This window comes from Tachyglossus aculeatus, chromosome 19 (assembly GCF_015852505.1).
Source record: "Tachyglossus aculeatus isolate mTacAcu1 chromosome 19, mTacAcu1.pri, whole genome shotgun sequence".
In the NCBI taxonomy this organism is placed as follows: Eukaryota; Metazoa; Chordata; class Mammalia; order Monotremata; family Tachyglossidae; genus Tachyglossus; species Tachyglossus aculeatus.
The window spans coordinates 6,353,378-6,367,546 of NC_052084.1; the positions used below are offsets into that span (position 1 = coordinate 6,353,378).

At 49.2% G+C, this 14,169-nt stretch overlaps 1 protein-coding gene and 1 non-coding gene across 2 annotated transcripts; both read right to left on the minus strand.

Annotated features, from left to right (window-relative positions):
* Positions 1 to 1,280: 1,280 nt before the first annotated feature.
* Positions 1,281 to 5,605, minus strand: LOC119940986 (left-right determination factor 2-like). Its single transcript, XM_038761406.1, has 4 exons — positions 5,353 to 5,605; positions 3,975 to 4,227; positions 2,673 to 2,915; positions 1,281 to 1,733 (listed from the first exon to the last, which is right to left on the minus strand). The coding sequence occupies exons 1-4, from the start codon at positions 5,603 to 5,605 to the stop codon at positions 1,409 to 1,411; spliced, it is 1,074 nt and encodes a 357-aa protein (XP_038617334.1). The 3' UTR covers positions 1,281 to 1,408.
* A 6,858-nt stretch (positions 5,606 to 12,463) lies between these two features.
* Positions 12,464 to 12,601, minus strand: LOC119941111. Its single transcript, XR_005455139.1, has one exon. It is a non-coding gene; the product is annotated as a small nucleolar RNA SNORA7 (small nucleolar RNA).
* Positions 12,602 to 14,169: the final 1,568 nt, after the last annotated feature.

Consider the following 14,169-nt stretch of genomic DNA (forward strand, 5'->3'; position numbering starts at 1 on the left):
ACTTAGTAATAGCAGCGTTTACTGAATGCTCACTTGGAGTGGAGTGCTATACTCTGTGCTTGGGCAGTACAGAATAAGCAAGTGGCACCTTGCCAGCTCATAAAAAGTTTCCACTCTAATGGGGGAACTGAACGTAAACATTTTTATAACTAGAGTGATCAAAATAGAGTAACAAAAGACATGGAATGGTTTAATCCCAAATTTGTCTTCCATACATTTCAGGTAACCAAAAAGTGTCTCTGGATGTTGGGGTAGGTTCAGACCCAAAAACGAAATGGGATCTTTTCATGCTATAAATACTATTTTGAGAAACTTGAAATTAAAACTCTTATTCAAAGAGTGAAAAGTTTTACAAATGCAATCAGTGTATGGTGTTTGAGGTTGTTCTGATATCTATTTAAATATTTGTGTCTTCTAGGATTTTTCTTTGCCAGAGGGAAAGTGACCCAGACGCTCCTGAGCCAAACACCAAGGAACCTTTCTGATCCAATGCACCCATGGGTAGGTTCAGGTATGTATAGATGCAGCATGTAATACAAGGCAGCTAAAACTTTGGAGAAGGGTGGGATGCTGTGTATACACACAGGGAGTAGTCATAAGAGGAGGAAAGAGAGTGCAGGAAAAATAATGAGGAGGCTATTTCACTTGTCTGTGAGCCCCAGGACTTAAGTGATCTATAAGCTATTGCCCTAAGCCACCGGAAGGCAAGGAGTGGCCTGGGCTCCCAAGCCACCTGTAGGATTTTGGGAATATAAAAGTTTGAGAATTAATTATCCCTTGAGTCCAAACAAGTGGAACAAGAATTAGATTAGCAGGTGAGCCGGAGGGAGGGAGTCACTCTCTCCCTTATTTCAGAAAGGAAAGACATGGCTTGGTGTGACCAGCAGTAGAGACGCCAGAAAGGTTGAGGGGAAGGAGGAGGAGTTCTGATCTTGATTGGAGGACCCTTTTAGCCATAAAATGCTCATCGGTTTTCTGCAGATTGTCTACCTAGCAATTAATCGTATTTATCGAGTGCACACAGTAAGTGCTCAATAAATGCGATTGAATGAATGAGGAAGCAGGAGGGTTGTTCTGAAGGGAAACGATCATATAGTGGCAGGGAGGGAAGGGTGAGGTGGAAAAGGGACAGCATTGGTGGGGGCTAAGGGTCCCCAAAACGTAGTCAAAAGGGATTCCTGTGAAAACCAATTGTGCAGATATTGCTGTGGACAGATGGCAACTTTGGCCATTAACCAACATGTGACTCTTGGTATGTTGGGTCAAATTTATTGCTCCGAATTGTCATGTAAAGTTCACACTTTGTGCGCACACACCCCTTTTTCCAAATTCCCCCTAGATCTCGGGCAGGCTGAGTGTTTGGGGGGCAGCTGGGTCCTCGTCCCTCCCAGCCGGAGAACATGGCGTGTCAGCGTCTCCGACAGGTGCACTTCTCTACTCTCATGTCGAGTAGCTTGCCCAGGACGACCTGAATGCCCTCGCTGTCTGGCGCCTGGATGACATACAGGACGGGCACGGAAGAGGTCTCGGTGGGGACGCAGTGCCAGGATGAGAGGCGGGGCAGGGACCCTGGCAGGCGTTGGCAGCCCCCGACGCACTCGGAGGCCTCAAAGCCGGGGGGGTGCAGGATCCAGTGGTCGTCCCAGTGCATCTCGGCCAGGTTGATGTATTTCTTCTGACGGCAGCAGTGGGTGGAGTTGGAGTCATTTGCGGAGTTGCAGTCTTCAGAGGTGCTAAACAGGTGGAGAGGCAGAGGACATTTGGGAACCGGGTTTGAAGTGCTCTGGAGAGCACTTGGTTTTCCTATTGCTGTGGCATGCGGTGCCTCAGCTGTGTTATGTAGAATGTGTGCTAGAGTGGCCTAGTAGCAAGAGTATGGGACTGGGAGCCAGGAGACTCATATTCCTGTCTGTCACTTTCCTGTTTTGTGACCTTATCAATCAATCAATCAATCGTATTTATTGAGCGCTTACTGTATGCAGAGCACTGTACTAAGCGCTTGGGAAGTACAAGTTGGCAACATATAGAGACAGTCCCTACCCAGCAGTGGTCTCACAGTCTAAAAGGGGGAGACAGAACAAAACCAAACATACTAACAAAATAAAATAAATAGAATAGATATGTACAAGTAAAATAGAGAAATATGTACAAACATATATACAGGTGCTGTGGGGAAGGGAAGGAGGTAAGATGGGGGGGATGGAGAGGGGGACGAGGGGGAGAGGAAGGAAGGGGCTCAGTCTGGGAAGGCCTCCTGGAGGAGGTGAGCTCTCAGTAGGACCTTGAAGGGAGGAAGAGAGCTAGTTTGGCGGATGGGCAGAGGGAGGGCATTCCAGGCCTGGGGGATGACGTGGGCCGGGGGTTGATGGCAGGACAGGCTGAATTTCTCTCTGAACTAGCAGTGCTCTGCACAGTATACACTCAGTGAGTACTATTGATTGTCTGTGCCTCATTTTCTTCATCTGTAAAATGGGGATCAGATACCTGTTCTCCCTCCCTCTTGGACTGTGAGCTCCATGTGGGACAGGGGTCAGGTCTGATCTAATTATATTGTGTTGACCGCAGCGCTTGGCCTAAAGTAAATCCTTAGTAAATTCTATCATCGTGATTAGTTACAGCATAGGCAGGCCCCACTGGTCCCGGCAAAACTGTCCCACCTAAACGTGGCCTACCCATAGCTGCGGAGGTCCAGGGTTTGTAGCTCCAGTTGGGGCTTCTGCAGCGGATTATCGAGCGGGTCCTGGGAGGCAAAGCGGATGACTTCGGTCAGGTCAGTGGACATGTGGCTGGCGCTGTCCCCGTGGACCGAGATCTCCAGCACCAGAGGCTCGTCCGCAAGGCCCTGCTGCTGCCAGTGGTGCACGGCCTCCGTTACGTCAAAGGTCACCCAGCCAGAATGGCCGATGGCCACTTGCCTGTGGGGAAAGGAGAGGTCAGCGGGCCCTGCTTGGGTACGGAGAGGGACTTGAACCCCTCCAGTTCCTGAGTCATAGTGCCGGGTGCGTTGCAGAAAGAAGGCGGAGAGCTGGGGGAGGGAGAGAGGGAACCGAGGCAGGAGTGGGAGACCAAGCTCTGGAGTTGGAAGCTTCCTCCAGGAGGCCTTCCCTTGTTTTTTTTTTCTTCTCCCTTGCTTATATCCCTATAACTACCACCCATCCTTTTACCGACTTAGGCACTCATACCATCCCAGAGTCCTTCTGTACATATAGATTTAGACACCCTGTTGTCTGATCTGGGGACCTCATATCAATCAATCAATCAATTGTATTTATTGAGCGCTTACTGTGTGCAGAGCACTGTACTAAGCGCTCGGGAAGTACAAGTTGGCAACATATAGAGACAGTCCCTACCCAACAGTGGGCTCACAGTCTAAAAGGGGGAGACAGAGAACAAAACCAAACATACTAACAAAATAAAATAAATAGAATAGATATGTACAAGTAAAATAGAGTAATAGATATGTACAAGCATATATACATATATACAGGTGCTGTGGGAAGGGAAGGAGGTAAGAAGGGGGGGATGGTGAGGGGGAGAGGAAGGAAGGGGGTCTGCCCCAACTGCAATGTTTAGTGCATAGAGCCCTCTAGACTCCTTGTTGGCAGGGAACATGTCTACCAACTGTTTCACTCTACTCTCCCAAGGCCTTAGTATAGTGCTGTGCACACAGTAAGTGCTCAGAAAATACCATTGATTGGTAGTAAGTGCGTAATAAGCACCATAATTATTATTATTTAAGCATCTATCTACATAACCATTTTTCCTTTCTCTTCTCACTAAATTTTGTGCCCCCTCCCCCTCTAAACCTTTTAGGTACAGGGGTCATGTCCTCTAATTCTACTGTGTTCTTCCAAGTGCTTAGCACAGCACTCTTCACGCAGTGGGTGCCAGATAAATGCGATTAATTGAGTTCGCCACCACAGCGGCTCTTCCCACTAAGCCACCCTGCCTTTCCCCTGCGGAGCTTGAGTCACCTGGAGTCGATCAGCGAAGTGCGGTTGGCCCCATCCACGTGCAGGTGCAGCCAGTAGACGGTGACACGGGCGTGGGAGAAGGAGGAACCGGGGTGGAGCTGCAGCACCTGGCCGAGGGCTGCCTTGGGGGAAGGCTTCTGGAAGAGCTTGATCGTGGCCTGGCTCACCTCGCTGTCCGGGGGAATCTGGGCCGTTAGGTTGAACACTAACAGCTGGTTGAAGGTGGCAGTGTGCAGGAAAGAGCCTGAGATTTCTGTTCCATAGTAATAACGATAATTATGGTATTTGTTAAGCATTTGCTATGTGCCAAGCACTGGGGTAGATACAAAGTAATCAGGTTGTCCCATGTGGGGCTCCCAGTCTTAGTCCCTGTTTTACAGATGAGGTGACTTCGGCACAGAGAAGTTGAGGGGCTTGCCCAAAGTCACACAGCAGCCAAGTGGTGGAGCTGGGATTAAAACTCACATCCTCTGGCTCCCAAGCCTGTGCTCTTTCTACTAAGCCACGCTGCTGTTCTAGCAACTCAGTTAAGCACCCCTTCACATAGGAGCTGCCCTGGGCTGGGACTGGCCCCTTGAGGGAGGGTGAGCTGGCAGCTGCTCCCCGTTTTACAGATGAGGAAACTGAGACACGGAGAGGTGAAGTGACTTGCCCAAGGTCACACAGCAGCTCTGCCACTGGGACTAGGTCTCCTGGCTCTCAGTCCCAAGCACTTTCTACCGGCATACTGACTCATACTGGGGGTTTAAGGGCTCCCTCTCCCACTCTATCCCCCCCACTCAGAGTTTTTGTGGAAAACAGTGGGGGTAGAGGGCCCTCTATGCCAACCTGGCCCCTCCTGGAGACCACAGGAGAAAGTAGCCAGAGTTCCAGGGACTTGAGACCAACTGTCCCTCCCTCTGCACAGTGTAAAGTCAGAAGTCCATCAGATGAGGGTGGAGTGCAGCCCAGCCCCTTGGGGAGAGGCCAAAAAGAGGTCTCTGTGGACTGGGTCTGAAGTTGAAGGAGCTGCATCAGATCAGAAATAATGGTAAATGTTGTATTTGATAAGCACTTTACCATGTGCCAAGCACTAGGGGTAGATACAGATCAGACAGTCCTTGTTTCCCAGGGCTTTTAGTTTAAGGGAGAGGAAGGACAGGTATTTAATCCCCATTTTATGGATGAGGAAACGGAGGCAGAGAGAAAAGTTACTTGCCCAAGGTCACATAGTAGTGGAAAGAGGAGCTCCCCTTCCTTGCCCCCGCCTCCTGGCATGCAGGGCCCCATCCCTGGCAAACAGAATAGCTCCAGGCCACCTGTATCTGTCACCTCTCCCAGTACCGATTGGTCCCAGATGAGCAAGCGACCGAGGGACCGGAGCTTCCAGGAAGGTTACCTGCAATGTTCTCGCTGTTTTCTGCCACATTCCTCTTCCTCCTCCTGGCCAGGGCTCGCCTCTCCCAGTACTGCTTCACCAGGCCCACGTACTCATCCTTCAGGGCATTGGGGACCACCACGGCCCTCCTCGGGTCGGCCTCCCACTGGGCAGCACCCTCTCTGAGGCTCTTTTGGAGCTTCTCTGTGTGATGCGTCCTGGCATAGGCCAAGAACAGAGCACCCAAGGCACAGCTGAGCCATGCGGTGTTCATCATGATGCTCTGCCCCAGTTGGTTTGGGAAGGAAGCCGCTTGGGCTCCAACTGGCTGCTGCAGAAAGAAAGAAAGAGAGAGAGAGGGAGGCTGCAGGCCTGGCTTTATACAGCCAGTCAGCTACCACCACGGAGGGGAGGCCCCAGAGGAAGAAGAGAGGAGGAGCACTCACATTGGGGAACAGAAAGACCCATCAAGAAACATGGGGATACAAAGGACACAAAGGCCTTTCAAACTACTGTTCTGACCTTTGGCCTCAAAGGATTTTGCAGGCTTCCGCTCCCCCTCAGCCTGCCCTTCACCGCCACCCCCTTCCCCTCACCTCTCCTCCCACCTGGATCACCAAGAAATCAGGAAAGCGGAATTAGAAACTGCAGGGTTTCACTGGAGAAAACTCCCAGCATTTCTGCCTTGGAGCCACCTATTCCACCCACCCCCTGCAACACTTCCAGCCTCAACCCTGGGAATTAGAGGTGGGGAAGAGAGAGACTGAGGGATTTAGTTCAGGGCTGTCACTGAGACTCCAAACACAGAGAGTTTGTGCTCATCTTGAATCATTTCCCATGGGACTGGGACCTGATAATAGTTCATTCAATCATATTTGAGTGCTTATTGTATACAGAGCACTGTACTATGCACTTGGGGTACAAAAGGACAATTAAACAGACACATTCCCTGTCCACAATGAGTTTACAGTCTAGAGTAGTGGTGGTGGTGGTGATGGTGGTGGGAGTAGTAGTAATGATATTTTTTGAGAACCTCCTGGGTGCATTGCATTGCACTAATCCCTTGGGAAAGCACAAGGCACATTCCATGCTCACAAGGAGATGACAGTATAAAGCTCCCTGCCTATAGGAGTTTACACTGTGCAGAAAGAAGCAGTATGAACCCATGTGTTGGCATCATTGCTCCTGAGCCCTAGGTGCTCTGGTAATATCCCTAAAAACACCCTCTATCTAAAAATTCACTTCCTAATAATGAGAAAGTGAGTCTTAGCCAAGAGAAGACAGGATTCAAAATTTTCCTCAATCACTTAAAGGCAGAGATGAGGAGGGGAGAGAAGCTGTTGGCTGGGCTGGGAAAGGGTGAATAGCACAATGGTTTCTGGCAGTTCAAGCCCAGCTACCCAGCTACAATATCTTATGGAGTAATAATAATAATTATGCTATCGTGTTTTTAAAGCACTCTAATTTTTCCAATGTGCTTTCACATTGATTATCTCACTTGATTTTCACAGCACTCCTTTGAGAGGCAGATATTAATGCCCCGCTTTTACAGATGAAGAAACAGAGGCTTAACCTAGCAGCCCCTCGAACATTTCCCATCCCAAGGTATTATTATTATTAAGTACTGTCATTTCCCATTCATAGCTACTCCATGGATTTACTTTCTCCAGAATGTCCTGTCTCTTTTCAGTGCAGAAACAGGCCTGCCCAGATGTGGATGGAGCTGCCCATCAAATCCCTGAGGGGCCTTGGGACTTCAGGATGGAGAACCCAGAGAGAAGGTGCTGGAGAATGAGTGATGGTGCTGGTGGCTTGTGCAGCATCACTCCTGGGGGAAGCCAGCCAGGCTGGCTAAATAATAATAATAGTAATAATGATGGCATTTGTTAAGTGCTTACTATGTGCAAAGCACTGTTCTATGTGCTGGGGGGGGATACAAGGTGATCACATTGTCCCACGTGGAGTTCACAGTCTTAATCCCCATTTTACAGATGAGGTAACTGAGGCTCAGAAGTTGTGACTTGCCCAAGGTGACACAGAAGATGTGGTGGAGCTGGGATTAAAACCCGTGACCTCTGACTTCCAAGCCTGTGCTCTTTCCACTGAGCCATGCTATCCAGGTGACTGGGAAACTCTCCATTTCCTTTGGGTGGGGGCAGGGGTCAAAAAGGGTCTTCCTGACAGGGTCATCGGGACTGAAAAGGCAGGATGTGGTTGGCTTTTGCAGCTGTGAGGCAAAGAAAGGGAAGGGGAGCACCTGGAAGCGATTGCCTGAAGGTGCTGCTTGACCCCTCCCTCACCTGCAAACCCAGAGAGAGCCTCCAGATCAGAATGATATTGTGCCTGACCTGACTGATTTGTACCTATCCCAGCGCTTAAAACAGTGCTTGACAGTCTGTGCTTAGATAATAATAATAACTGGCAGAGCACTACTACTCAGATTTTTTTTGTTGTTCCCTCCTGAAAAATATGGAAAGTCAATGGACTTCTTTAGTGAACTCCACTGTCTCCAAAGGACTTTCTGTTATTTCAAAGGACCTGGATTTGGGGATGAAAAGGCTTCACTGAATCAGACTGGGCCTGTGTTTGTGGTTGCTGTGAATAGAGGGCTTGGCCTTTCTTATTCATGCTTAATGGAATCCTTCACCTAGGCAACATAATTCCTACCTTAGGTAAATGTATAATAATAGTGGTATTTGTTAAATGCTTACTATGTGTCAAGGACTGTTCTAAGCACTGGGGAGAGTACAATATAATAATAATAATGGTATTAAGCGCTTACTATATGCAAAGCACTGTTCTAAGCGCTGGGGAGGTTACAAGGTGATCAGGTTGTCCCATGGTGGGCTCACAGTCTTAATCCCCATTTTACAGATGAGGTAACTGGGGCCCAGAGAAGTTAAGTGACTTGCCCAAAGTCACACAGCTGACCAGTGACGGAGCCGGGATTTGAACCCATGACCTCTGACTCCAAAGCCCAGACACATTCCCTGCCCACAATGTGTTAACAGCCTACATTCTACCAAGTGGACCTTCCCTGCAGAAATCTTGAAAGTAGTTAGAATGGCTACCAACGTGGCTGCCCTGGCAACTACCTGCTGGGTCCATGGCTCTGCAGCCCATTGTCGCTACCCACTTGAGCTACCTATCAGTTTTGTCTCTAAAGCTCCTGCAGGAGTTTTGCAGTGTGTCGCCCTCCTGTCCACTTGCCCCTTTGTTGCACTGCCTCCAGCATAAACATGACTGGCAGTTTGAGAGAGTGTGGGTGGGGCTGTGCATCCCACTTGCATTGTAATAATAGCAATATTTACTGCTTACTAGGTGCCAAGCATTGGGGCAGACAAATGGTAATCAGATTGGACAAAGCCCTTGTCCTACACAAGGTCCATAGTCTGAGGAGGGAGAACAGGTATTATCCTCACTAAACAAATGAGGAAACTGAAGCAACAGAGAGGTTAAGTGACTTGCCTGTGGTAGAACAGCAGATAAATCATCATCATCATCATCAATCGTATTTATTGAGTGCTTACTGTGTGCAGAGCACTGTACTAAGCGCTTGGGAAGTACAAATTGGCAACATATAGAGACAGTCCCTACCCAACAGTGGGCTCACAGTCTAAAAGGGGGAGACAGAGAACATAACCAAACATACTAACAAAATAAAATAAATAGAATAGATATGTACAAGTAAAATAAATGGCAGAGCGGGGACTAGAAACTCCTCACTCCTAATCCCATACTCTTTCTGCAGGGCCATGCAGCCTGCCTAATAATCAGTTCTTTACCCAGGTTCTTATCAATCAATGGTTTTAATTGAGCTTTTACTGTGTACAGAGCATTGTACTAAGCGCTTGGGCAAGTACAATGTTCTGCAGCCTTTAGACATGATTTTCTTGGTCCTAATGAGTGACCCGGAGTTCCTCGGCCATCTCTGGATGACTTCTGTCCCTCCATCTGTTTTAATTTTGTTAGAAACCCTGGCTTGAATCGGAGAAATTGGTCAAAATCCTGAGCCTCCAGATCAGAATAATACTGTGTCTGAGCTGACTGACTTGTACCTATCCCAATGCTTAAAACAGTGCTTGACACAGTGCTTAGATGATAATAATAGGTAATCCTTTCACTCTTTAAAATAGAAACTCCTCCTTCCTTTTCCCTCTCTTCCTTAATCTCTCTCTAGTTCCCTCCCTCTCTCTCTCTCCCTCCCTCCCTTCATCCTTCTCTCCCTCCCTCTCTCCCTCTCCCTTCCTTTCTGTCCCTTCCTTTCTCTCCCTCCGTCTCTCCCTCCCTCTCTCTCCCTCCCTCCCTCTCCCTCCCTCCTTCTTTCCTTCCTTCTCTCCTTCCTTCCTTCTCTCCCTCCTTCTCTCCCTCCCTCCTCTCCTTCCCTCTTCCTTCCTCTCCTCTTTTCCTCCCTTCTCCCCCTCCTTCCCTCTCATCCCTCCTCTCTTTCCCCCTCCCTCCCTCTCATCCCTCCTCCCTCTTTCTCCCCTCCCTCCCTCTCATCCCTCCTTTTCCCCCCTCCCTCTCATCCCTCCTTTTCCCCCCTCCCTCTCATCCCTCTTTTTCCCCCTCCCTCCCATCCCTCCTCTTTTCCCCCCTCCCTCCCTCTCATCCCTCCTCTCCTTTCCCCCCTCCCTCCCTCCCTCTCATCCCTCTGCTGTTTTCCCCCCCCCTCCCTCTCATCCCTCCTTTATTTCCCCCCTCCCTCCCATCCCTCCTCTCTTTTCTCCCCCTCCTTCTCATCCCTCCTCTTCCCCCCCTCCTTCTCATCCTTCCTCTCTTTCCCCCTCCTTCTCATCCGTCCTCTCTTTCCCCCCTCCTTCTCATCCCTCCTCTCTTTTTCCTCCCTCCCTCTCATCCCTCTTCTCCTTTACCCCCTCCCTCCCTCTCATCCCTCCTCTTTTTTCGCCCTCCCTCCCTCTCATCCCTCCTCTTTTTTTGCCCTCCCTCCCTCCCATCCGTCCTCCCTTTTCCCCCCTCCCTCTCATCCCTCGTCTCTTTTTTCGCCCTCCCTCCCTCTCATCCCTCCTATCTTCCCCCATCCCTCCCTCCTCTCTTTCCCCATCCCTCCTCTCTTTTTCCCCCCTCCCTCCCATCCCTCCTCTCTTTTCCCTCCTCCCTCCCTCCCTCCCTCTCATTCCTCATCTCTTCCCCCCTCCCTCCTCCCTCTCATCCCTCCTCTCTTTTTTCCCCCTCCCTCCCTCCTTCTCATCCCTCCTCTCTTTTTTCCCCCTTCCCTCCCTCCCTCTCATCCATCATCTCTTTCCCTCTCTTCTTCTGTCCTCCATTTTTCCCCCCCCCCCGTCCCTGCTGCCTTACAACAGGCCTTCATGCTCTTTTCCCCCCCGGAGTAGCTCTCCTCCTCATGAATATGGGCCACCTTCCTTCACAACTCATTAGCCGGAAAGGAGCCTCTTTGTGCAACATTTGGGCCCTGAAATGACACCAAAAGGTGCAGACTGCGGGTGTCACCTGTAGAAGAGTCTCTCCCCCTGGACCGGAGGTTCTGAGTCTTTTAACACTGTCTGTGCCCTGGTGTCTCATAACACAGGCTCTGGTGTGAAAGCTCAGTGGAAGACAGGAGAGTTGAACGCCCAAGGGTGTTAAGGAAGGGATGAGCCAAGGCTGAGTTGGGGGCGGCCCGGGGAGAGCAGGGGTAGGGCAAGGAGGGAAGGAAAGCAACTTGGCCTAGAGGAAGGAGCACTTTTGCCTGCCATGTGACCTAAGATGTCAGCTTCTCTGAACCTCAGTTTCCTCATCTGTACTTATTCTTCCTCCCTCTTTGACTGTGAGCCTTGAATTGGACAAGGACTGTGTCTGATCTGAGGGTGGGAGAGCAGGTATCTTATCCCCACTTCACATCATCAATCCATCAATGGTATTTACTGAGCCCTTACTGTGTGCAAAGCACTGTACTATAACAACTTGGGAGAGTACAATACAACAGAATTGGTAGACACAAATATTGCCTGCAAGGAGCTTATAATCTACAGTCTTTTCCTAATTATTCCTTTTCAGTAGCAGTAGTAGTAGTGTTTACCGAGTTTTTACAAAAACTGAAACCAGAGAGGTTAAGTGACTTAGGATCATAGACAGCCAAGGGTTGAGCTGAGACTACAATCCCCATCTCCTTACTCGTAATCTGAGCTCTTTGTACTTGGCCACGTTGACTCCCAAGCAGTAACCACTGTGGTCTTCATTTCCTATGCAGGCCAGCTATTTTCAAGACTCCTGCTAAAATCTGTCCACCACATGAGACTTCAGACTTCACCGCTGATGGCATGGCTCCAACAGGTAGTGCCCCACCAACAGCTGTTTCATACAACCCTCCTTACCCCCACTGACCGGGGAAGTATGGAGTGGACTTTAAGAGGGGACAGTTTGATAGTCCAGGGAAATGCTGGGCCTTGGAGAGAAGTTCCCATTTGTCCCAGGAAAGATAGCCCGGTAGCCTGGATAGCCCAATTGGAAGTGAGATGCCCACCTTGGCACCTTTTAAGGCATTATGGGAAAACCGACCGCCTATGATGGTTTGGGTAGCTCTGACTGGACAAATGGGGATGAAAGTCAGCTCTGAGTTTATGGAGAAAATGTCTGGACCAAATTGTAGATGGGGTTGGAGTGGGAAGGGGAAATCAGTCCATCAGTGGTATTTATCAAGCATTTACTTTGTGTGAAGCATTATACTAAGCCTTCAGGAGAGTACAGTAGAGTTGATAGACATGATCCCTGCCCTCAAGGAGTTTACGATCAATCTAGTGGGGATAGAAGAGACAGAGGGAGGACCCTTGGAACCTGAGTCTTCCTCAGGATGTACATCTGTAGGGTAATTGCCCTTCCTCTTCAAGGATCTTGGGAGATGGTGGAGAAACTGAGGTGCAGAAGTGGGTGGGACCACTCCAAGACTACAAAGAACAAGGCAAAATAATAATAATTATGGTTCTTGTTAAGCACTCACTGTGTGCTAAGCTCTGTACATCTCTCCCAGAATGCCCCCCTCTCCATCTGCAATTGTTCTGGTAGTGCATATGGAGAGTTTCCTTGGTAAAAATACAAAAGTAGTTTACCATTGCCTTCTTCCATGACCTCAACTCTCTCCCATGCCACTGCTGCCCAACACAGGTGAGTTTTGACTTGTAGTAGATTGCCTCCCACTCATTAGCCACTGCCCAAGCTAGGAATGGAATAGGTCTGCCCCTGCTTGACTCTCCCACTCATAGCCGAGACTGATAGAGTACTGGAAACTCTCCAGGTGTGATCCTGAGTGGTAAAGTACTGGAGTAGATACAAGATAGTCAGGTTGGTTAAGCACAATCTCTGTCCCACATGGGGCTCACAGGAGGGAGTATAAGTTAATACCCATTTTATAGGTACACCTGAACACCTACTGTGTGCAGAGAACTATACTAAGGCCTTGGGAGAGTACATGAGAGTTGAACCCCTGCCCTCAAGTAGTTAATAATCTAGCGGAGGAGACAGACACAGAAGCATTTATTCCTAGAAGAGGAGAAAAGAAAAATGGATGAGTAGCTGGCCAGGCTCTAGGGTGGGAGGCAGAAGAACCTTTTATGGACATTTTGGCTACTGCACATATTTCAGTTGCCCGGGGGGTCCTTGTGCTAGCCCCCCAGGGATTATTTTTGTTCCCTCTGGCTGGCTGTGCAGTCTGGGTAGGGCTGTCAACTCAGCCACAAATGATATCTGAGCGTCTGCTTGTCTTCCTCTAGCCCTCCAGCCCTTGGGGCCTCGACTGGGGACAGAGAAATCTGGGATTTAGCTGGGGTATCACGCTCCCATTATTTCTGTCTTAGCAAAAGCCTGAGCTCAATCCATCTCCTAAATCCTTTTTATCTCCTCATCACGGCGGGGATCTCCTGGAAATTACCGACATTAACCCCTTGTCCTGCGACTTGACATTCCTTCCCGCCCACCCCCAGCCCGAAATCTAACAAACAGCAGCTCAGTTGTACTGAACATCCCCTTTGGATGTAAGGAGATACTGAACAGCTGCAGCAAGATGGGCTATTGTCCCAGTAGCAGGAAACCCACCCCAAGACGGCCACCCAGGAACCGGACCCCAAAGACCTAGAAGGGCTCAGTTCCTCTCTTTGGTGATTCATTTTCCCACATCCCTGTAGAGTTCCCTGCTGGATTATGCTCCAAGAAATTGTGATCCCTGAGTGGGGCAGGGACTGGATCTGTTTGGATTAGCCTGTACATATTCCAGGGCTTAGTAAAGTGCCTGACACATAGTTACCCCCCCAAATGGTATTTACTGAGTGCTTACTGTGTGCAGAGTTGTTTGGGAAAAGGACTGTATAACTGATTTGTTAAACGTGATCCCTGCCCACAAGGAGTTTCCAGCCTATAGGGGGGAGACAGACATTAAAATAGTTTAGGGATTGGGAAAATAGTCGAGTAATTAGAAGGAAGGACTCTAGTCAGGGCTTCCTCAGGCTCCTGCTCTCCAGGCTCTGAGGCACTGCATGTGTCTGATTACTAGAGGGAAGGCTTAGAGACACATTTTAATGTCTGCCCCTGCTGCTAGCTTGAAAGCTCTTTGTAGAGATTATTTCTAACTCTTTTGTACTCTCCTAAGTAATTGGTACAGTGATTGATTGATTAGGTGTTAGAGAATTTTTAGCCAGTAAAATCGATGTAAGCTGCATTGGCCTAGTGGAAAGAAAATGGCCCTGCAAGCCAGAGGACCTGGGTTCTAATCCTGCTTCTGCCACTTGCCTGCTGTATGACCTTGAGCAAATCATTTAACTTTGTGCCTGTTTCCTCGTCTGTAAAATGGGAATTAAATCCTGCTCCCTCCTACTTTGATGGTGAACC

Excerpts from the sequence above, each read along its gene's own strand:
- LOC119940986 (XM_038761406.1), bottom strand. The coding sequence starts at position 5,605 with ATGAACACCGCATGGCTCAGCTGTGCCTTGGGTGCTCTGTTCTTGGCC. Across the intron at positions 4,228-5,352 it reads AAACAGCGAGAACATTGCAG|AAATCTCAGGCTCTTTCCTG; the intron begins GTAACCTTCCTG and ends ACTATGGAACAG. Across the intron at positions 1,734-2,672 it reads CTGGACCTCCGCAGCTATGG|CACCTCTGAAGACTGCAACT; the intron begins GTAGGCCACGTT and ends CCACCTGTTTAG.